This window comes from Palaemon carinicauda, unplaced genomic scaffold (genome assembly GCF_036898095.1).
Source record: "Palaemon carinicauda isolate YSFRI2023 unplaced genomic scaffold, ASM3689809v2 scaffold142, whole genome shotgun sequence".
Lineage (NCBI taxonomy): Eukaryota > Metazoa > Arthropoda > Malacostraca > Decapoda > Palaemonidae > Palaemon > Palaemon carinicauda.
The window spans coordinates 95,969-118,204 of record NW_027168948.1 but is presented as its reverse complement, the minus strand read 5'-3'; the positions used below and the strand labels follow the sequence as shown (position 1 = coordinate 118,204).

The 22,236-nt window shown below is 43.0% G+C and overlaps 1 protein-coding gene and 1 long non-coding RNA gene across 8 annotated transcripts in view; one reads left to right on the top strand and one right to left on the bottom strand.

Annotated features, from left to right (window-relative positions):
• The window catches only part of LOC137635571 (uncharacterized), a 68,638-nt gene extending 48,298 nt beyond the window's left edge, over positions 1 to 20,340 (top strand). For 6 of the 7 annotated variants that reach the window (XM_068368035.1, XM_068368040.1, XM_068368038.1 and 3 more), the window contains 2 exons: positions 17,839 to 17,972; positions 19,867 to 20,340. In XM_068368035.1, coding sequence (XP_068224136.1) covers positions 17,924 to 17,972; positions 19,867 to 20,261 — 444 coding nt within the window. In that variant the 5' untranslated portion in view covers positions 17,839 to 17,923 and the 3' untranslated portion in view covers positions 20,262 to 20,340. Of the gene's footprint in view, positions 1 to 13,921; positions 15,018 to 17,838; positions 17,973 to 19,866 lie in introns of those variants that run through there. The other variant, XM_068368039.1, reaches the window with a different exon arrangement.
• LOC137635572 (uncharacterized) lies at positions 18,862 to 20,073 on the bottom strand. Its single transcript, XR_011042723.1, has 2 exons — positions 19,963 to 20,073; positions 18,862 to 19,923 (listed from the first exon to the last, which is right to left on the bottom strand). It is a non-coding gene; the product is annotated as an uncharacterized lncRNA (long non-coding RNA).
• Positions 20,341 to 22,236: the final 1,896 nt, after the last annotated feature.

The window sequence follows — 22,236 nt, the reverse complement described above, 5'->3', positions numbered from 1 at the left end:
CAAAAGCATGTTGGCATCAGTCTTCCGTCACAGAGGCTTAGATCTTTCCAACAATAAAGATCTACAGGACCTCCTTAAGTCTTTTGAGACCACGAAGGAGCGTCGTTTGGTTACACCTGGTTGGAATTTAGACGTGGTTCTAAGATTCCTTATGTCAGACAGGTTCGAACCACTTCAATCAGCCTCCCTGAAAGATCTCACCTTTAAGACACTTTTCCTGATATGCTTAACCACAGCTAAAAGAGTCAGTGAGATTCATGCCTTCAGCAAGAACATCGGATTCTCATCCGAAACGGCTACATGTTCTACAACTTGGTTTTCTAGCCAAACACGAGCTGCCTTCTCGGCCTTGACCAATATCGTTCGATAGTCCAAACTTATCGTATGGTTGGAAATGAACTAGAAAGAGTATTATGTCCTGTAAGAGCTCTTAAGTTCTATTTTAAAAACCTTTACGAGCCCCGTCTGAAGCTTTATGGTGTTCAGTTAAGAATCCATCTTTGCCTATGTCAGAGAATTCTTTATCCTATTTTATCGGACTGTTAATACGAGAAGCTCATTCCCTTCTGAATGAGGAAGACCAAGCTTGGCTGAAGGTAAGGACACACGAAGTTAGAGCTGTCACAACTTCCGTGGTCTTTAAACAAAATAGATCTCTGCAAAGTATATTCGACGCAACCTATTGGAAAAGCAAATCAGTGTTCGCGTCTTTTATCTTAAGAATGTCCAGTCTCTTTACGAGAACTGCTACACTCTGGGACCATTCGTAGCAACGAGTGCAGTAGTGGTGGGGGCTCCACCACTACAATTCCCTAATTCCAGAACCTTTTTAACCTTTCTCTTGAAATATTTTTGGGTTGTCCGGAAGGCTAAGAAGCCTTTCGCATCCTATTTGATTTGGCGGGTGGTCAAAATCATTTCTTGAGAAGCGCCTAGATTAGAGGTTTTGATGAGGACCTTTAGTAGGGGTTGCAACCCTTCATACTTCAGCTCCTAGGAGTCGCTCAGCATCCTATGAGGATCGCGAGGCTCAGTAAGGAAGACGTACTTAAAAAGGCAGAGTAATTGTTCAAGTCGTCTTCCTTACCAGGTACTTATTTATTTTATGCTTGTTATTTTGAATAACTGCTAAAATGAAATACGGAATACTTAGCTAATAATAATGTCAACATGTAATGCTGGTCTCTACCCACCCCCCTGGGTGTGAATCAGCTATATGATCATCGGGTAAGTTTAATATTGAAAAATGTTATTTTCTTTAGTAAAATAAATTTTTGAATATACTTACCCGATGATCATAAATTAAAGGACCCACCCTTCCTCCCCAATAGAGACCCAGTGGACAGAGGAGAAAATTGGTTCTTTGTTGACATCGAGTAATTGAGTACCTACTTGACAGATGGCGCTGTTGATGTACACCCCCACCTGTATAGCGATCGCTGGCGTATTCCGCCCGTAGGTTTTTTTCTGTCGGGCAGCAGGGATGCAGCTATATGATCATCGGGTAAGTATATTCAAAAATTTATTTTACTAAGGAAAATAACATTTTTGAACATACTTACCTGGTAGTTATATATAATTTAGTTCCCACCCTCCTCCCCTCTAGAGACCTAAGGGCATGGAAAATCTGAGGAATAGTTGAAATGGTTCCAGGGACCTTGGTAGAGGGCGCACTGGTGGTACACCTGGCTACCCAATCGGCGATTGCCGCGAGTTTTGAAACGCTGCCGTGACGTCAGGGACTAAGCTATATATATATAACTACCAGGTAAGTATGTTCAAAAATTTATTTTATTATGAAAATATCATTTCTCCTAGCCCTGGCCTCTGCCGAGAAAGTCAGCCAGCGACATGATCTGTCTTATGATATCGCCCTTTCAAGGGGATGGGGCCAAGTGACACTGAGTTTCATATTTGTTTTTGTTAGGTTGAGAGTCTCGGTACTGTGACAGATGACCCAGACCAACTGTTACTCTGCCCTGTGAAGGCACTGAGGAAATACTTGAAAAAAACCTCCAGAGTCCGCCTCAGATCAGCAGGCTCTTAGTGAGCACGGGGAGGACCAAGAGGAAGATTACTGGATCAGACTGGTAATCGAGAGAACCATACAACCAGGCTCCTCACCTCCCAGTCGTCATCCCTGTGATCACGACTTCAGGGGTGTCGGCACATCCCTGGCGTTCAAGAAGAATTTATTTCTCGACGCAGGTTTAACAAGCGGACGTGTGGAAACGGCAAATAACGTTCACCGCCCACTACCTGCAGGACATTGCCCACAGGAACCTGAATACATTTATTGTACCTTGAGTCCTATGGTGACTGCATAAAATGTGGTCTATAACACCTCAGCTCCCTTGTAGGACAAGTAGCAGTTGGTTGTGGGCAGATGTTACCCACGAATAAGTCTTGGATGAATGCACGAGTGACTGGCCATTTCATATTTCACTCTCCCCGCTCTTGGGGTCAAACATCCAAGGAACTCTACAAGCTTTCTTCCTCTGACTGCAGGTGGGTACCATGCCCTTTCTGTAGCCTGATATATGTTTATGTATTTATGTCCCCATTCTCAAAGCGAGGTGGTCAGGCAATGTCTAGGTTAAGTGGGGAGCTTCGCTCCAAAATCTACACATAGCACAGATTGCCCTGACTGTCATCCTATAATGATTATGAGGTGTCAGGGCGCCCTCTGATGAGCTCATGCGAAACACAGTATGTCACCCAGGGAGCCTTCAGCCAGTTGGATTTAGGACTTTGGGTGAGTCTCCAACGTAAAGAGTGTGAGATTTTTACATAGTGCTGGAACATATGACAAATTTAGAATATGTATTATTCCTGACCATACAAACCTGAAGTTCTTCACGCATACTGGTCCCGCCATCACCTTCCCCCGGAAGTCCTGCCGGAATTGTAAAGTGACGGTTGTTTACTAGCTCTGGTGTGAGCTGGGTGGTTGGTCTACTCCCCACTACCTCCCTCTGTTAACTAGCAGAGGGTAGTTACACCTCTAAAAAGCTTTAATGGCTAGTTGTTCCGTAACCGAAATACAAACCACGCTATTTACAAAGGGTTATTACTTTTAGCGTAGCTGAAATGGCGAGCCATTAGAATTTAACGAGGGTGTATTACCCCCGCGCTAGTTAGCGGGGGGGTAGGGGAGTGGTAGCTAGCTACCCCTCCTCCCCCTCACACACAGGTGAATACTCACTTTCACTTTTGGCTCGGACTGTGACAGACGTCTCTGTCTTGGTCCTCGCTTGGCAGCCATTGTCTGTTTTGTCTTTACTTAATCGCTTACTTTTCTTTTACTCAATATATATGTAAACATGTTTTCATGTTTGTATATATATTTGAGTATAGAAATAAGTAAGTTTCCTTTTCAGATGTGTGTGTGTAGTGTACGATATCTACGTGGAGGCCTCGGCAGTTAGGCCACCACGGCCTAATTTTATGGGTTGCGATCGAGTTTGACTTCGGTCTTTCTCTCTCTCTCTCTCTTGAGGTCGTTCACCCTTTTACTATGTTTTACTACGCCCTTGTAGCTTCCTTCCCGTGTGGGTGGGGTTGCTACGCCGTACATTTTGTCTCAATTAGTTTATGAATCTAATTGTAGTTGTTAATTTTTCAGCTTGTAGAACGATTCCTTTCGGGGTTTTCGTTTTTTTCTTTAGTGTTCATTCTTTTTTTTAAATTACATAATTACATAGTTACATAATTATAATTGTTATAATTCTGTTTTGGTTACAGCTCTCCTTCCGCGAGTGTAAGTGGTTGTGAGGGCACGTGCCTGTTGTGTAATTCTTGTTCCTTTTCCTCGGGATTCCTCTTCGGAGCCTTCCCGGGGGAATGAATGTGTACTAATATTATTTGTTTTATTTTTTTACAGTTACCGATCTAGTTCGTTTCTGTAATATAGCAACGGTGTGAGCTGTCTGGTTGAGTCCTGGGGATTCGGCTGTTGCTGCCTCCCCCCTTGTATTGTCGTCAGGGGCGTGTCTCCTTCTACTGGTAGTACTCCCGTGTCGACGGACAGCTCTCCAGTTCATTTTAGAACAGTCAGGAGGCTTGCCTCCTTGGGCGGATAACTTTCCTTCCGAGGGAAGTTTTTTCCTGTCCAGGCTTGAGCTTTTCCTCTTTTGGGGGGTTCTTCTCTTGCCTTTTTTTCGTGCGACTATGCTCTTGGTGCTGAGCGGTCGCACCTGCAGTTTCGCTCAAGGGGCTGGGCAACTGCAGGGGCTCCTCTTCGGAGGATTGCCCCTTTTAGGTCACTGGCTGACCAGTCTCTTCCACGAAGTGTTTCTCTGTCGTTCGCGAGAGAGTACACTCATAGAGACTCCTCTTCGGAGGTTTCTTCTGTTGCTGTTGCTGTTGGCCTCCCTCGCCGTAAGGCCCTCCGTCCGCCTCGTCGTAAGGGCCTCTCATCTCCCTATAAGGGTGCTTGAGGCGCCTTTTTGAATCTCCGTTTGCAGCCTACAACTTCTTTTTCTCGATCTTCCGTCTTGGTGCAGATGGACAGCAGTCTAATCTCGTCTCCCGACGGGCAACGGTCTTCCCGACGGACAACGGTCTTCCCGACGGACAGCGGTCTTCCGACGGACATCAGTCTCCCGGCGGACAACGATCCCTTCGGGGCAAAGGGTTGCCCCCACGGGGGTTCTTCCCTTGCGTGTCAGGGTTTCCCTGCGCGCCCTTCTGTTCGTCAGCGCTCTCCTGTTCGTCAGCGCTTTCAAGATGATCTTCCCTGCGGTTCCTGTTACGTGCCCTGTGCGCCCACGTTCGCCCTCGCGATCTAGAACTTCGGTTCAGGTCGGGGTCAAGGACTCTTCTTTGCGCAGGCTTCCACGCGTAGCCTTCTGCTCGTCAGCGATCATCAGCTCGTCAGCGATCATCAGCTCGCCAGCGATCGTCAGCTCGTCAGCGATCATCAGCTCGCCAGCGATCTCCGGATCGCCCATGTGTGTTACAGCTGGCACGCCAACGTTCTCCAACACTTCTGAAGGAACATGGTTCGCCAGCTACTAGCTCAACTGCGGATGCTGATCGCCATCGCGCGACCCTCAACTGCAGATGCTGATCGCCATCGCGCGACCCTCAACTGCGGATGCTGATCGCCATCGCGCGACCCTCAACTGCGGATGCTGATCGCCATCGCGCGACCCTCAACTGCGGATGCTGATCGCCATCGCGCGACCCTCAACTGCAGATGCTGATCGCCATCGCGCGACCCTCAACTGCGGATGCTGATCGCCATCGCGCGACCCTCAACTGCGGATGCTGATCGCCATCGCACAACCCTGAACGATTGCCCGCTTACGCATGCTGCTCCTCATCGCACAACCCTGAACGATCGCCCTCTTGCAGATGCTGATCACCATCGCACCCTTTCACGCGATCATTCACCTGCGCATGCTGCTCGCCATCGCACAACCCTGAACGATTGCCCGCTTACGCATGCTGCTCCTCATCGCACAACCCTGAACGATCGCCCTCCTGCAGATGCTGATCACCATCGCACCCTTTCACGCGATCATTCACCTGCGCATGCTGCTCGCCATCGCACAACCCTGAACGATTGCCCGCTTACGCATGCTGCTCCTCATCGCACAACCCTGAACGATCGCCCTCCTGCAGATGCTGATCACCATCGCACCCTTTCACGCGATCATTCACCTGCGCATGCTGCTCGCCATCGCACAACCCTGCACGATTGCCCGCTTACGCATGCTGCTCCTCATCGCACAACCCTGAACGCTCGCCCTCTTGCGGATGCTGATCACCATCGCACCCTATCACGCGATCATTCACCTACACATGCTGCTCGCCATCGCTTACCGCCAGCGATCTTCTTCACCTACGCGGCAGCACGATCCCTCGCCGTCACGCCCATTCGCCTGCGCGCCCGCGCGATCGCTCGCCTGCGCGCCCTCGCGACCGCTCGCCTGCGCGCCCGCGCGACCACTCGCCTGTGCGCCCGCGCGACCATTCGCCTTTGCGCGACCGTTCGCCCTCGCGCGACCATAGTTCGCGGCGAATTCCACAGCCGGTGGTAGCAGCAGGGACGCGTGCTCCTAGGCGGCACTCGGGATCACCTCCATCCAAGCACAGGTTGGTAGTGCAGGACGAAGACAGGTCAGTACAGCATTCTTCCCACCTTCTTTTCAGGCAGGAACCGTCGTGTCCTCTCCAAAGGATCGCCCGATCCCTTTCACCTTAGCGAGGATTTCGGACTCTGTGTCCTTGGAGCAGCAGACATGGTTTGATCCGCTGGCACGGGCGTTAATGAGGGTTATGAAACCAGCACTCACCGGCCAGGGTAACAAACCAGCGGCTGTCTCTCCTACGCTGAAGAGAAAGAGAGGAGTGGACTTCGTGGTGACTTCCCCCAGGGCGAAGTTGGTTCCCAAGAGGTCGGTCTCGAGGGTCCCCTCTCCTGCACGAGTACTCTCTCCTTCTCCCGCCCTGGAAGGATTTTTGGCGGGGGGGCTTTCCGTTAAAGATTTCTCCATCGGACAAGGGGTGACTGCTTACCTCTTCCTCTGGGAGCTTACCAGGTTCTTTCCCTCCTCGGTTACGGCCCGAGGTTTGGTTCAAGGAAGCTACAGGAAGATCAAGGGTACTTTCCTCCTCTCGAGCTCAGGCACCTTGGCCTTTCGTCGTTAAGTATCTACTTGCGGACAAGCTCGATGTTGTACCATCTGGACGCACTGACTGAAGGCTTCCTTCGGGTGTCTCATCTGTGGAGGTCAACGACCTCAGACACCCTTCCATCCTTGAGAAGAGTTTTGTCTTTGCCCAAGGACAGAGACTTAAACATCTGCTGTGCGGAGTAAATCGACTTCCGGTTTCACTCCTCCAAGGCGCTTTCTTCCAGACTCTGCAGGGCTCCAGCTCCCTTTTCTTTCAACCACGTCGGCCTAAGTTATCGGCTACGACAACTGGGACAAGGTGTCCAATTGCAGTTTCCTCCTGTCAGGAACAGATGGCACGGGAGACTCCCCCGGGGGGGCATAGTCCTAAAAGGAGTTCACGAACTCTAGGATTGCAGGTTTTTTCGCTGGGAGGATGCTTAAGGTTACTCATCCGAATGACAGCTTCCCGATGCCCATTCCCGCACAATCTCTGTGAGTAGCCAAGGATATCGCGCCTGCCGTCTCTGTCAGCGAATTCAGTGTCTCTGAACCTCTATGCCATAGCATCAGCAGAGTTGCCCGGTTGGGCAGAATGATCCATACCTTAGGCGAAGGTCTTCCTTAGGATCATCGACGGCTTCACCCCCGGCCCCCTCAGTCGATCCTTTCTTGTAAGGAAGGATCTGAGAGGGGATGTCCATAGTCGACCTCTCAGCCCTGATCAAGTTTGTCGAACAAACTTTGGCCAGCGTAGACCAGCAGAATCGATCAGACTGGTAACGAGGCGACAGGACTCCTTTAACCCTGGATCGGAAGGACGGGTACTTTCAGTTTCCATTCCATCCATCTTCCAGGGTGCTCGTCGAATTCAGCCTAAACTGCAAGTATTCCTGCTTATGATGCAGTGTGGCTATCCCGCCGTGGCATAGCAGGTTTGTTTCCCCAGAGAACTCTCCCTGCCTTCCTCTTGGCCGCTCAGGTGCAGACTTCCGCCTCCTCTGCTGTTTGGAGGGCTGGTCAACTCCGGTAGGCTCGGGTTTCGACCTTCTTCAGCGCCGGGAAAAGCTTCCGAATGCTGACCATGAGTGTGGGCTCATGGTATTTTGCTTGGAGCCTTCTCTTCCTCTGCCTCAACATCTGGAGTATCTGGCCATGATATTGAGTCAACCGCCTTACCACGTTGGAAACCCCGCTTCTCGTCCGTCCAGCGAGGTTAAGCAACGTCGGTACTTGGATGGGTGACCACCTGGGGACGCCAGATTCTGTTACCACATCCTCCGAGCCTTCCTTTCGGTTGACTGTGGCAAGACTGAGGAGAGTCGCAGTACCTGTTCTCAGTCAAGCAGAGTTTTCAGCCCTACCTTGAAACGTTTCCTAGTTCTTCTTTCCTCATTGACCCGTTTATAGTCCGAACGGTCGCCTCAGGATAAGTTCCATGTGGGGCGATCCAAGTTCCGGTGGCTTCAGGCAATGTTTAACCGGACTCCCTGGCCCTATGGGACCAGCGGAACTATTAAACCTGCAATGGGTGTTGACCTATGGAGCCTCTTGATGGTAGTGGATATTCTCGTCCTTTCCCCACATTCTTGATGCGGTTCTCGGACTCGTCAAAGGAAAGGGGGGGGGGGCATGTTCCGGTCCAGGCCTATGGTCAAGACCTGAAGGATACCTCTCCATCATTCAGGCAGGCTTAAGGGCCTTAGTCTGGCCCCTCTTCAGATCCTACCGCTCCTGCCAAGTCGCCCCGTTGCGTGTCGACTTCATGCTAACCAGCAGGGGACGCATTTTCACACCTTCACATCTTGCAGTAGAGATACCGGGATGATTGAGATTCTCTCAATTCCACCATCGGCTCTCTCATTCCAGGCAGGGGAATGTTTCTCTCAGACTATCCGAGCAGAGCCTCATAGAGAGAGTGTACCTAAGGGTCTTTGACCTTGGGTAACCAGCAAGTGCTGGTCTGGGGGACCTGATCGCGACAGCTTGGAACCTCAAGCTTCCGCTAGTTTTCCCCCCAGTCTCAGACCCCGAGACTCTGGCAAGATGCATTCCGGTGATGGTGGGACAACTTCGACGCCTGCGTCTTCCCTCCTTTTTGTCTGCGGACAATGGGTCTCAACAAAACCAGGCTGTCTGTCAACCTTTCAATGGGAGAGCTCCACTGGGACTATGCGCAGAACGGTTTCTGGACCCTCTGCTTCCCCTGACGGAACTCCCGGGAGAGCTTCTCCCACGGCGCAGACTACTCAAGCAACCACACTGCGACATCTCTCCCGAACCGGGACGTCGCTTCGGCTTCATGCCTGGAGACACTACGCTTCCTCCTCTAGAAGAGACAACCCGCTACAGTCGCGGTACGGAGGTCGCGTCATCTGCGATAGTCATCCACAGGGGTCTCCCAGGCAAAGTGAAGAGTCTAAGGTGGTTGGTGCCGTGGGAGATATACCTCTTCCCGTGAGGCCTCTTCTCCAGCAATAACGGTCTTATTGCCTTTCGGCGGGAGGAAACTCCTTCCGCTCTTGGCAATGAAGCCTGTCGCTCAGCCTTTCCCTGACCTTCAGGCTTAAAGGAATAACTTTTTCCTGCCCGCTGGATCTATCCTCGCTCATGCGAAGCTACGATCGTCCCTGCCCTAGTCGGAGGAAGACCTCCAACTTGGAGCATGGCTCGGACTTTTAGTCCTTTAAGAGATCTTCTCAAGACCCTTTTATGACAGGCCTCGGATTGTATTCCGCCTTGGGTCTTCTGCTCACTCTGGCCACGGCCAGTGTGTAAGCAATCTTCTTGGTCTCTTACTACTCCCCCCCCTTTCTAAGGAAGAGGGGAAGGCAACATTCAGGCTCGCTCCTGAGTTGTTGGCTAGACTCAGAATCTGAGGGTCCCGACCCTTCGGTCCGATTCATTCAAGATTTTGAGTCTCCATTCTGTGTCTGATGTCCCAAGACCTTCTCTTTCTTGCCAGTACAGGAATCGAGAGGTTAGCGCTGGGAACAGCTGCAGTTTGGCCTCAGTTGCAGCCGATTTGGGAACACAAGGAGGACATGGGGGGAGAGTCACCAGTATACCTCTTCAGCCCGGACTCAAGGACATTCATCTCGACCTGTCTTCAGACCCTCCCCTGTCACGTCGCCCTACAGCACGATGTTGGATACATCGCAACGTCCCTCGCCTTCGAGTAATACTACTCTGTGACGCAGGTGCTACAAGCTGGAGTCTGGAAGCGTCTGATGACCTTCGCAGCCCGCTTCCTGCAGGGCGTGACCCACAGGAGTCTCGATACGTTTTCTATCGCTCTGTGGTGGCTACACAACAGCTGGTCTAACCTCAGGCTCCTTTTTGGACAGGTAGCAGAAGGTTGAGGGCATTGTTATCAGGTTTTAGTCTGCATGAACGAAAGAAGTATGTCTGGCCCTTACTTCTTTCTTCATCATCCCCTCTACGGGGAAGCAGCATCCTGGTCTCTGCATAGCTGACCTCGAACCTCTGCAGGTAAACCATGCTTCCTTGTGTTCCGAGTATTGAGTCAATACTGTCGCGTCCCCCATACCCTGACGAGGTGGTATTGGGAACGTCCTAACCCAGAGTTCCTTCTGGAACTCCAGGTCAACTGCCTAGGACGGGTCACACTTCTTCCTTCACACACAAGCTTACGTAGGCCACATGGTTCCTTGCGGTGCAAGGAACTTGTGAGGTGCAGGGACTCCTTTTCTCGAGTGCGACTCACTCGGATTCTGAGTCCCCGGGTAAAGCCAAAGCCAGTATGGCTGGGGACTTTCCACCCTTCCTAAGGGATAAGTCACCCTTTGTAAATAGCGTGGTTTGTATTTCGGTTACGGAACAAATGACAAATTCGAAGATAATTTGTATTTTTCCTAACCATACAAACCTTAGCTATTTACACATATTTGCCCGCCAGCCCTGTCCCCCAAGACAAGTCCTACCTCTAAGTGAAAGTGAGTATTCACCTGTGTGTGAGGGGGAGGAGGGGTAGCTAGCTACCACTCCCCTACCCCCCCGCTAACTAGCGCGGGGGTAATACACCCTCGTTAAATTCTAATGGCTCGCCATTTCAGCTACGCTAAAAGTAATAACCCTTTGTAAATAGCTAAGGTTTGTATGGTTAGGAAAAATACAAATTATCTTCGAATTTGTCATTTTCAGCTATTGCCGAAGTAATATTCCTAAGTAAAGAGTTCCAGGTTTGTATAGTTAGGGAAAATACAAATTATTTTAAATTTGTTGTTTTTTGTCAGGTAGAACTAGGAGAGTAAAATAACAACAGTGTGACCGCGGCAGAGGTAACCCTCTTGAGCACAGTTTTCTATATCGGCCCGATTTCTATACGACTTTTTAGAAAACTGGCTGCGGAGAGGGCTGCTCTGCCGCAGCGAAAAAATAAAAATAATCCAATTATGGTAATTATAAAAAAATTTCTAAATTCTTTATTGATGTTTTCATTGTCGTCTTTATGTGACAATTTGACTAAACTTTACCTTGAATTGTGCCATCAAAATTTAGATATACATTATTTCTATTAAAAAAAATTTTTTTCATGAAATTCTTTAAAAAAATCACTGCTTGTTTATTTCAAGTCAAAATTCCTCTAAAAATTTCAGTCAAAAATCCTCTTTAAAAATTTCAGTCAAAAATCCTCTATAAAAATTTCAGTCAAAAATCCTCTATAAAAAATTTCAGTCAAAAATCCTCTATAAAAATTTCAGTCAAAAATCCTCTATAAAAATTTCAGTCAAAAATCCTCTATAAAAATTTCAGTCAAAAATCCTCTATAAAAATTTCAGTCAAAAATCCTCTAAAAATTTCAGTCAAAAATCCTCTAAAAATTTCAGTCAAAAATCCTCAGAAAAAAATTACTTTTCAATTTTATTTCAAATCAAAATTCCTCATTACAGTCATAGCTGACATTTGAGTACTACAAGCCTTATTTTACATAATAATTCAGAAACATTGACATTTATACATAATCATGATATTCTTCCAAGAGAAGTCAAGGGTCCTAAGTGTGTCAAGCCTTGCAGTCTGCGTTCAGGCCGACGCTACCGGCAGTGTCACGCAATAGGACGTAACCCCGAAACTAAAACGTGTACGGGGGAATTTGGGAGCTTCCCCAATGGCTGGCCGTTCCGGTGGTGTTGCTGCCCGTCGTCCGGAAATGGCAGATTTCGACTGATAGGGTGGGACAGCATGGCATCTTAGGTCAGTTTAATAATAATAGTGCAGTAGGCGATTATGATACATTTAATTATGACCCACACGGCTGGCGTGCATAGCACATTTCGCTACCTCATTGCAAGAGGGTCGTAACTCCAAATTTGCTAGTTTTGAGTTATATGGTGTACAAGATTGCCGAATTGATTCTGCATCTTTTGGTAAGAAAGTCGTAAATCTAGGTGAATTAGCGGCCGAGAGATTTGTGAAACATGATCAAATTCATAGCACTTAGCAACTTTCAAATGCGTTTCCTGAAAAATCAGGAATTTGGAGTTACGACCCTCTTGCAATGAGGTAGCGATTTGTGTACTGCTTGCCAGAACAAGGGATCATTGAGGTAATGTTTATTTGGTGCGGAGCGAACCACGGCGGAGTGAAATCCATTTCAGGTATGTCATATAAATTATAGGTAATTATGATACAGTACTTTGATAGTTAACCCTTTCACCCCCAAAGGACGTACCGGTACGTTCTTGCAAAACACTGTTAATTACATATTTTCACATATTTTTGATAATTTTACGAGAAACTTCAGGCATTTTCCAAAAGAATGAGACCAACCTGACCTTTCTAGGACAAAAACTAAGCTTGTTAGAGCAATTTTAAAAAATTATTTAGCAAAATGTGCTCGAAATTTAACCTTATGGTGGGGGTAAAAGGGTTAACTAAGCGGTTGGCATGCACAGCACATCTATGTACCGCTTACCAAAATACAGGAGCAGTGAGATGATGTTTATTGCAAGCAAAACTAGCCACGGCGAAGCAAAATCTATTTGAGTGGTGGCAAATTGCACAGCCTTCTCTTTAGCCAGTTTTCTAAATCGTCGTTTAGAAATCGGGCCGATATAGAAAACTGTGCTTGAGAGAGGCACCTCTGCCGCAGTCACTCTGTTGGTGTTGCTTCGTCCTGTTAGTTTTACATGAAAAAAAACATTTTTTTCTGTTATGTTTCTTGGATTTTTGTTTTATTCTGCTGTTATCTTCCCCACATACCTAGTTTTCCTTTGCCGCCACCAATACCGAATCCCACCAGGGGACCCCCATTAGTGTAGGGGTACGTACGGCGGTGGTAATCGGAAAACACTGGCTTTATGGAAGGTAACAACATAACAAAACAACACAAGAATACCAAAGAAAAAAAATAGTTTTTCATGTTTATTACCAATAAACATTATTGCGTTGCTTGTGTATTCTGGTAAGCGTTACATGGTTATGCTGTGCACGCCATCTGCGTGGATCACTATCAAGTACTGTATTATGACTACCTATAATCTATTTACAGACGCCAAATGTTTTTGCTCTGCCGTGGCTCGATTCACACGCAAATAAACAGTATCTCATCACTCCTCTGTTTAACCCTTTTACCCCCAGGCTATTTGGAACTTTCCAACCCTTAACCCCCAGGCGTTTTTTTTTTTATTTTCAAGCACATTTTGCAATATTTATTTTTTAAATAGCTCTAACAGCCTTAATTTTCATCATAGAGAGGTCGGGTTGGTCTCATTCTTTTGGAAAATGCCTGAAGTTTTGCATAAAGTTATCAAAAATATGCAAAAAAAAAAAAAATGTAAATAGCAGTTTTTTGCAAGGACGTACCACTACGTCCATGGGGGTAAAGGGATGAGTTTTGTGAAACGTACCAGTAAGTCCTTTGGGGGAAAAAGGGTTATGCAAGAGGTACATGAATGTTCTACACACGCCAGCCGTGTAATCATTATCTAACGTATCATAATTCCATAACTCCTGTATTATTATTATCAAGCTGATCTAGGATGCCTTATTGTCCTACCCTATCAGTCGGAGTCTGGTGTTTCCGTTTGACGGTCAGTAACGGCGCCGGAACGGCCAGCCGTTGAAGAAGCCCCAAATTGCGCCACGCGTCTTATAGTTTCGGGTTTACGGACTTTTGCGTGACAGTGCTGGTAGTGTCAGTCTGAACGTAGACCCTCAGGTTTAACACACTTAGGAGACTTGACTTCTCTTGGAAGAACAACGTGGTTATATAAATATGTCAATGTTTCTGAATTATTATGTGAAATAAGGCTTGTAGTACTCAAATGTCAGCCATGACTGTAACGAGGAATTTTTTTATTTGAAATAAACTGGCAAAGTGGTTTTTCTATGAGGATTTTCGAACAAATTTTTTAACATAGTCAGTTTAAACCCCTCATAAATGTCGGCCATGACTGCAATGAGTTTATTTGAAATAAACTGAAGTGTATTTTTAATGATGGAAATGAAAACGCTATAAAACAGGTGATTCAATCATATCTGAATTTTGATTGACCAATACGAGGTGAGGCTTAGTCAAATCTTGATACTGAAAAACATCATCAAACAACTTAGAAAAATGACATACTGTATTTACTGTAATTTGATTATTTTTTCTCTGTTATTATGCATTTGCACATTATAAGGATGAGTCTCTTATTATAATGTTGAAGGGTTGTGTTATTTATAGGAACAAATCTTTTAAGTTGCACTATTCACCTTAACCGCCCCACAAGTTCTTCTGCAGCCAGGTCTGTTTACCTCATTGAAAGCTTAATGGCCATTCTAGCTTAGCTTAAATCATACTCATATTAGGTTAGGAAAAATACAAATGATTAAAAGATTTTTTAATTTTTTATCTTAATTGGTTATTATATTTTTTATAAATGTAGTATCCTCTTGATTTCATATGAAAATACTGTACCTTACTTCTGTTAAACGATTAGTATCTACCCTGAATATTAACCCTTTTACCCCCAAAGGACGTACTGGTACGTTTCACAAAGCTCATCCCTTTACCCCCATGGACGTACCGGTACGTCCTTGCAAAAAAATGCTATTTAAAATTTTTTTGCATATTTTTGTCAATTTTTTGAGAAACTTCATGCATTTTCCAAGAGAATGAGACCAACCTGACCTTGACAAAAATTAAGGCTGTTAGAGCAATTTAAAAAAAATATACTGCAAAATGTGCTGGGAAAAAAATAACCCCCTGGGGGTTAAGGGTTGGAAATTTCCAAAGAGCCTGGGGGTAAAAGGGTTAATTGATGACAGGCGGTGAACGCAGGCGAGTAGCGTCAACTGTCGAGAGCTCTTCACTTTTGTCTTCGACTTCTCTGAGTACAGACGCACTGTTCCATGATTGTTTGCAATCGTCCCTTTGTGCCAATTGTAGGTTTGACCAGTCTTTTGAGTGTCGTATTTGTATAATAGTGGGTAGGTAGGTTGGTTGGCCAAGGCACCAGCCACCCATTGAGGTACAGTACTGTACTATGTACTGCTAAAGAGTTATCGAGTCCTTTGACTGGCCAGATAGTACAGTAATAACATTGGAACCCCATCTGGTTATTACTCATTTTCCTTTGCCTACACATACTGTACACTAACAGTCTGGCCTATTCTTTACACATTATCCTTTTTCCTTTACCACCTGACAACACTAAGGTAACTGAAAAATTCTTCACTCAAGTGGTTAACTACTCCACTGTAATTGTTCAGTGCTAGTTTGCATATAGTAAGTGTAAAAGAGACACTTTAGCTACGGTAAGAAGCTTTTCTAGGACAACACTCCAAAATCGAACCATTGTTCTTTAGACTGGGTAGTGCCACAGCCTCTGTACCATGGTCTTGCTCTGTCTTGGATTAGATTTCTCTTAAGTTAGGGTACACTCAGGTACACTTCTGTGTGTTTCTTTATTTCCTTTCCTCACTGGGCTTTTTTTTACCTTTTGGAGCCTGTTGGCTTATACGATCCTGTTTTCCCAACTTGAGTTGTAGGTTAGGTAGTAATAATAATAATTGTTAAAAAGTTTTTCTTGATATAGGGACAATATACTGAATACCTATTTTATTAAACATTATCATTGTTGAATTACTTAGCAGGTATAACAATAATTAAACAGTAGTTTGTTCTCACCTGTAAATTGCACCAAGATTCTCAAAGAAAAAAGGGTATAATTTTTTACTTCAATTGTTCTTTTAAAGCAATGGATTGTATAAATCTTACTTCAATTACTCTTTACCATCAACTAATATTTAATTTCAATTATAATAGTAGTTCCTATGCATATGCAGTACAAGCCTTTAGCTCTTTAAAATAGGGAAAGTTCTAAGGATGCAGGCACACTGAGTAGCCCCACCTGTCTGCCAGTTGGAAGCCTTTCACTTTTGGGTTTGGCCGCAATGAGCATAGACGTACTGTTGCTCCATGAACAAGGGCTTTTATCTTTTTCATTTTCTTCACAGAGAGTAAATGCTGGCTGTTGGTGTCTGTGATAAATGAAAAGAGTGGATGCTACAACCAGTTTATGGCAAAACTGGCTGTTGATACGCACACTGTGGCTTTAGGCGTATGTTTTGAAGGGGAAAATGAGAGCCAAATCTTATGCGGTGTCTATTTTGGCGACGCCCAAGAACATAATGATGAAGTCTTTTTCTTCTTTCTTTCCCTCATCGAGTTTGACTGCTTTTGTGTATATGCCCCGGGCTCCGTCCATGGGAGTATCCTGCGATCTCCATTGGCGTGTTTTTAGGGTTCTGGTGGTGTGTGGGGTTCCCCCCATTGATTGCTGTACCCTACAGAAGGGTAAGAAACACATATGTTGTTGTGCAGATGGCTAACAATGAGGCTTTGGCCTCCTAGGGTGTGGCAGGTAGTTTAAGAGAGCTGGTAGCTCACCCACTGTATTCCCAGTACAGTACCAGTGTCTCCTGTGATAGAGGGGGTAGGTGAGGTGACCCCCAGTGGTTATTCTCCATTATCTGTTCTGTTAGGGTTTTGCGTTGCTTAAGCACTTGTAGAGCCAAGAAAGAGCTATCAAGGAACATGATCTCTTATGGCTTCTTAATATCTGTAAAGCGTACACCTCAATTTCTGAGTGTTGAGGTACCAGCTAAAACCAGGGCTCATGAAGTCGTAGGCATAGGCCCCCCCTTGCCTTTAAAGAGGAATCTCCCAGTCAGCCAGGTGTTGAAAGCTGGGGTATGCGAATGCTAAACAACCTTCACGGTCTTCTGCCAACAGGTGTATGCCCACAAATACGTCACTTTTGTGCTTGGCTGCTCAGGTAGTTGCATAGCCAGCCCATCTCCCACACGGAACTGGAAGCCTGGAAGCATATTATCTATGGTAATGCATGGATGGAAGTCTGGAATGAAAGGTAAAATGACTGGCTCTTCTCCATGTTTTCTTTCCCTTCTCTGGAGGGACGAAATGATCAAATTATCACTTGATGAAGCTGACTTGATGCCTGTAAGTTTACACTTCTGAGCACCATTTTTTAGATTCAAGAGATCCTCTTTAGGCGAGGGGGAAGATAGTGGAATATACACCAACCCAATTATCATACAGCAAGTATACTGTATTATTCTGCACCCTCCATAGGGGAAAGGTATCCCTCCTTTTACTACCTACTAATCTTGTACAGTATATTCATCCATATGATGCAGACTGACATTTCCAGGGAAGATAAAGGAACAACCAGTTTGGTCTTATCCTGAATTTCAACCAACCAATCCCTCAGGTTTATATAGCTAGGAAAAATACATATTACTTTTAAAAACTTTATATAAATTTCTTTTTTACTCTTATTTCAATAGGATCTAATATTCTCTGCAGTGGATAACAGGTGGACATTTAGTTGTGATTTGAAATAAATTTTTGGAGATACCAGAGTACACCATTTATTTTTACTAATTTACTTTTTTATACCTTTAAAGTACCGATTATTTTTTTAAAGAAAATAAGGGACTATGCCGTTTATTTTTTCTAATTTTCTTTTTTATGCCTTTAAAGTAATGATTATTTTTTTAAGAATATAAGGGACTGTGGAGACCTTAGATTACTTTTTCTTAGCTTTGCATAATGGAAGAAATCTGTTTATGATTTTGATTTACTTTAGAAAATAGGCTTTGTAACTGGTTCTGTACATGTTAAATGAATTTTGACTTGAATGATGTACTGTATGCTAATCTGTTAAATTTTCCCCTACAGAGGTTTACCATGCTGAGGCGTTGAAAAAAATGAGCTTTATTCAACGTAGATGATAAACAGAGGATAAAAAGAAAGAACTGCTTCTATGGGGTCACAAATCCCCAACAATGATTCCTTACAAAAGCAGCAAATTGGTGAGTACCGTAGTTAACATGATAAACTTCACAGCCATTTATTTAATCTTTTTTTTATTCTTTTCTTTTACACACTACTACGAAGAAATTTAATTCTTCGCTATCATCCCATGTCCTCTGATGGTTTGAATGTCAAGTGATTCGTCAGTAGTCAAAAAGCCTACGACTGTCATCCTCAATGACACTCATCCGTAGTACTCTGATTATTGTTCTCCCTTTACAGTTTTCTCTCTTACTTGGATTTTATGGCTCGTTCTTAGTCTTTACTGAATCAGGTTATTTTTGTCATACTTGAAATAGATAAAATCAAAAGTTTATTTAGTCGTTTACTCTTTTTGCCATGGAAAACTTTTCACTTTTTAGATGTCGACTATGTTGGACCCACATTGTTTGATTTTATCTGGTTTTAATTGCAAGTCTTAAATTGGTTTCTGATTTTATTGTGATTTTAATTGTTTCTTTTAAACTGGTTTCTGATTTTATAGTCTAAAACAAATTGGTTGTTTTATTCTGATGTCTGATTTTATCTGGTTGGTTTCTGCTGTTTTAAAATAATTTCCGATATAGTCAAGAAATAGGTTTCCTGTATAAATTGGTTCCTGATTCTGTTGTTTCTGCTGTTTTAATTTTAAATCTGTTTCTGTTCTGATGTTTCTGCTGTTTACTTGGTTTCGGATTTTAAAACACTGAATTGGTTTCCAATTTTATATTTTTTTCTGACCTTGTTGTAGAAATAACTTTGTTTTGGGTCTTAAAATGTTTTAACAGGTTTGTTTTCCTAACCTTGAACTATCTTATAGTTTTCAGTATTAAACTATTTCTAGTTTGTTTTACTTTGAAAATTATTTTGGGTCTTGAGTTTTATAAAACTATTTCTAGTTTGTTTTACTTTGAAAATTATTTTGGGTCTTTTGAGTTTTATAGGATTTTAATTGTTTCATGAAAATTATTTTGAGTTTTATAGGATTTTAATTGTTTCATGTTTACAATTTTGTTTTATCCAGCTATTTTTTGGCAACTTGAAATCCAAGTTTGTAACCTAATTTACTAAGGCTTCTATTCTCGCCTTTTGATTCTATAATTTGTGTGTTTTGCCTTTATTTGAACAATAATTTTAACATATATAGTCTTTTGCTAGAAATTATTCCTAAATTATTATTTACAGAAAAAAATATTTTTAATTTTAACATGTAAAACAAACTAAAAATTATTCTTAAATTATTATTTGCAGATAAAAATATTTTCATGTATGATATTAAAATAATGTCATTTTAACATGTATAGTTTTTTCACTAGAAATTATTCCTAAATTATTATTTACAGAAAAATTATTTTCATGTTTGATATCAAAATTTTAGTAATAAATATTCCTAAATTTAACTTATTATTCACAAGAAACTTTCATAGATTTGTTCAGTCATTTTTTACTTCTGATTACAAAAATGTTCAGTCATTTTTTACTTCTGATTACAAAAATATCTTAAACTTTCATAGATTTGTTGTCATAAAAACTAATGATTATAAAAATATCTTGAACTTTCATAGATTTGTTCAGTCATAAAAACTTCTGATTATAAAAATATCTTCAGCTGCTTCAAAGATATGACTTTTTACAATAACCTCTGCTTATCAGGACAAATTGTTATTTAACTTTGATGAAAGATTTTCATGTATTGTTAAAGTGATTATTGAAATTTCAAGTGGAAGTGTTAGTTAAATTACAGAGGCAATGGTTTATAAAATGTGCTAAATAAATTACCATTATCACTTCCAGTAAATTACCATTACAAAGATATGTCATGATGTTACATTTGATTGTATATACTAACACCGAATACTGAAGCTTTAGTTAATTATTTTTTGGCCTTTCTTCAATTTACAATGTCTCTTCCAGATCCCCTGTTCCTGCTGATGAACCTCTTGGTTTTATCAAAGTGTCCTGCTGCCGAACCTCTTGGTTTTGTTTTATCAAAGTGTCCTGCTGCCGAACCTCTTGGTTTTACCACCGTTCCTGCTAATGAACCTCTTGGTTTTACCACCGTTCCTGCTAATGAACCTCTTGGTTTTACCACCGTTCCTGCTAATGAACCTCTTGGTTTTACCACCGTTCCTGCTAATGAACCTCTTGGTTTTACCACCGTTCCTGCTAATGAACCTCTTGGTTTTACCACCGTTCCTGCTAATGAACCTCTTGGTTTTACCACCGTTCCTGCTAATGAACCTCTTGGTTTTACCACCGTTCCTGCTAATGAACCTCTTGGTTTTACCAGTGTCCTGCAGTGGAATTAACACCATTTATATATTAGTAGACACATACATCTAGTTAATCAAGATTTTAAATGTAAGTTAATAAAGAAAATTAAATTTTTCTGTATTTTTCTTAGCCATAAAAACCCAGAGTTCTTTATATTGATTCTCTAGTCTTTAAACTAAAATGGTATTTTTTTTATTCAATATAAAGTACTGATAATTCCTTTTAAGAATCCCTCCACTAATTGGAAAACTACACAAATCAGTTTTAAATGAATGAAAGGGGTAAGCATCCATGTGTGTGTGTGAAGGGAAAACAGGAGAGATGCTTCTCTCTGTTTATCATATCAACCCAGTCCCAGTACACCAACACAAAGATTTAACAGCAGAAGTGAACAAGGCACTTGAACTTGTTCTTGAAAGTCGTTCAGTCCAGTGGTGACGCTCCAACTGGGAAGATATCTCACACTCCATTGATAGTACAAACAGGTGATAAGTTCCCAGGGAAAGGAGAGTCCCTAGTGCCTTTCCAGGAACAGAAAGACACAAAGAAATCATCCTTCTGCTTCACACACTGCAGCAGTAAAACTTCAAGGATTGCCAACCTCCTTAGGATTACGTTGCTGACGTCACACTGCCACATGATGATTATTACTAGCTAAGCTATAACCCTAGTTGGAAAAGAAAAATGTTATAAGCCTAAGGGCTCCAACAGGGAAAATTACCCCCAGCAAGTAAAGAAATTAAGTAAATAAACAATATGAAAAGTAATGAACAATTAAAATATTTTGAAAATGGTAACAACACCAAAACAGATATTACATATATAAACTATAAAACTAAGAGCTACAACAGGGACAAATATCCCAACAAGGAAAGAAATTAGAAATAAACAATATGAAAAGTAATGAACAATTAAAATATTTTGAAAATGGTAACAACACCAAAACAGATATTACATATATAAACTATAAAAAGACTTATGTCAGCCTGTTCAACATGGGCGAGGGATAAGACAGAAAATATGAATGCTTTATACAGGTGAAAGAATTGAGTTATTAGAAGGTTGCACAGGAAATTATCACACATCCTACACTTATCAATAAACCACTGAACATTAAGCCTTCCTTCTAAATACAATATCCTTAACAGAAAAGCTTTAATAGGCTTTCCCAGCTTCACTGAAACTAGGAATATAAAATTTGATTAATAGCATTACTAGGAATTACCTAAACAAAATAGACTTAAGATTAGTAGCATGATGTATGCAAAAGATTAGAGACTTGTAATTCAAAGAGACTACTAATTCATCTTTATTTGGACCAATTACAGTATTATCAAAACAGGGAATGAACTCTACTTAAAGCAGACCCTAATAAATTTGTGATGTGTGAACCAAATAGCGAGAGGATTTCATATAGAGAAATGCTATACTGTACCGAAGATTTATCAATGATTGTAATATCTGAAGTGATTTGTATTTTCCCTAAATATACAAAACCAAGTCCTTTAATAAGCGTATACTTTCGGCAAAGCTTGATCGTGGTTGTTAAAATCTATAACGAGGTGTTACTGGCTGGTGACAATGAAGCCCTGACTCCTAATTAGCCACTAGATTACAACCATGGCCTAGTATGCAGTCAAGGGAAGAACCTATATCTGTGAGGGGGATATGCTGTCTACATGTAGGGTCATACGAGAACATGGGTGCATACACATCTATTCACCCCCTCATTAGGAAAGATGGGAGAGGAGCTTCTAAACAAACTTACTACTTGGAAAAGATGCTTGATCATGTGGACCTCAACCTACATTCATTGTCTGGTCCAGCATATAACATAGTGATTACTGCATCCCAGGGAAGGGGAAGATAAAAAAGTTAACAAGACCACTTGACATTACCTCTCATTCTGGAGTAACGTCACGACTTATGCAAGGTGAGATGCCTCTTGTCCCGTGGACAAGCTCGATTTGCTAACCTAACCTGCTGAGCCCCTATTATTATTACCTTTAT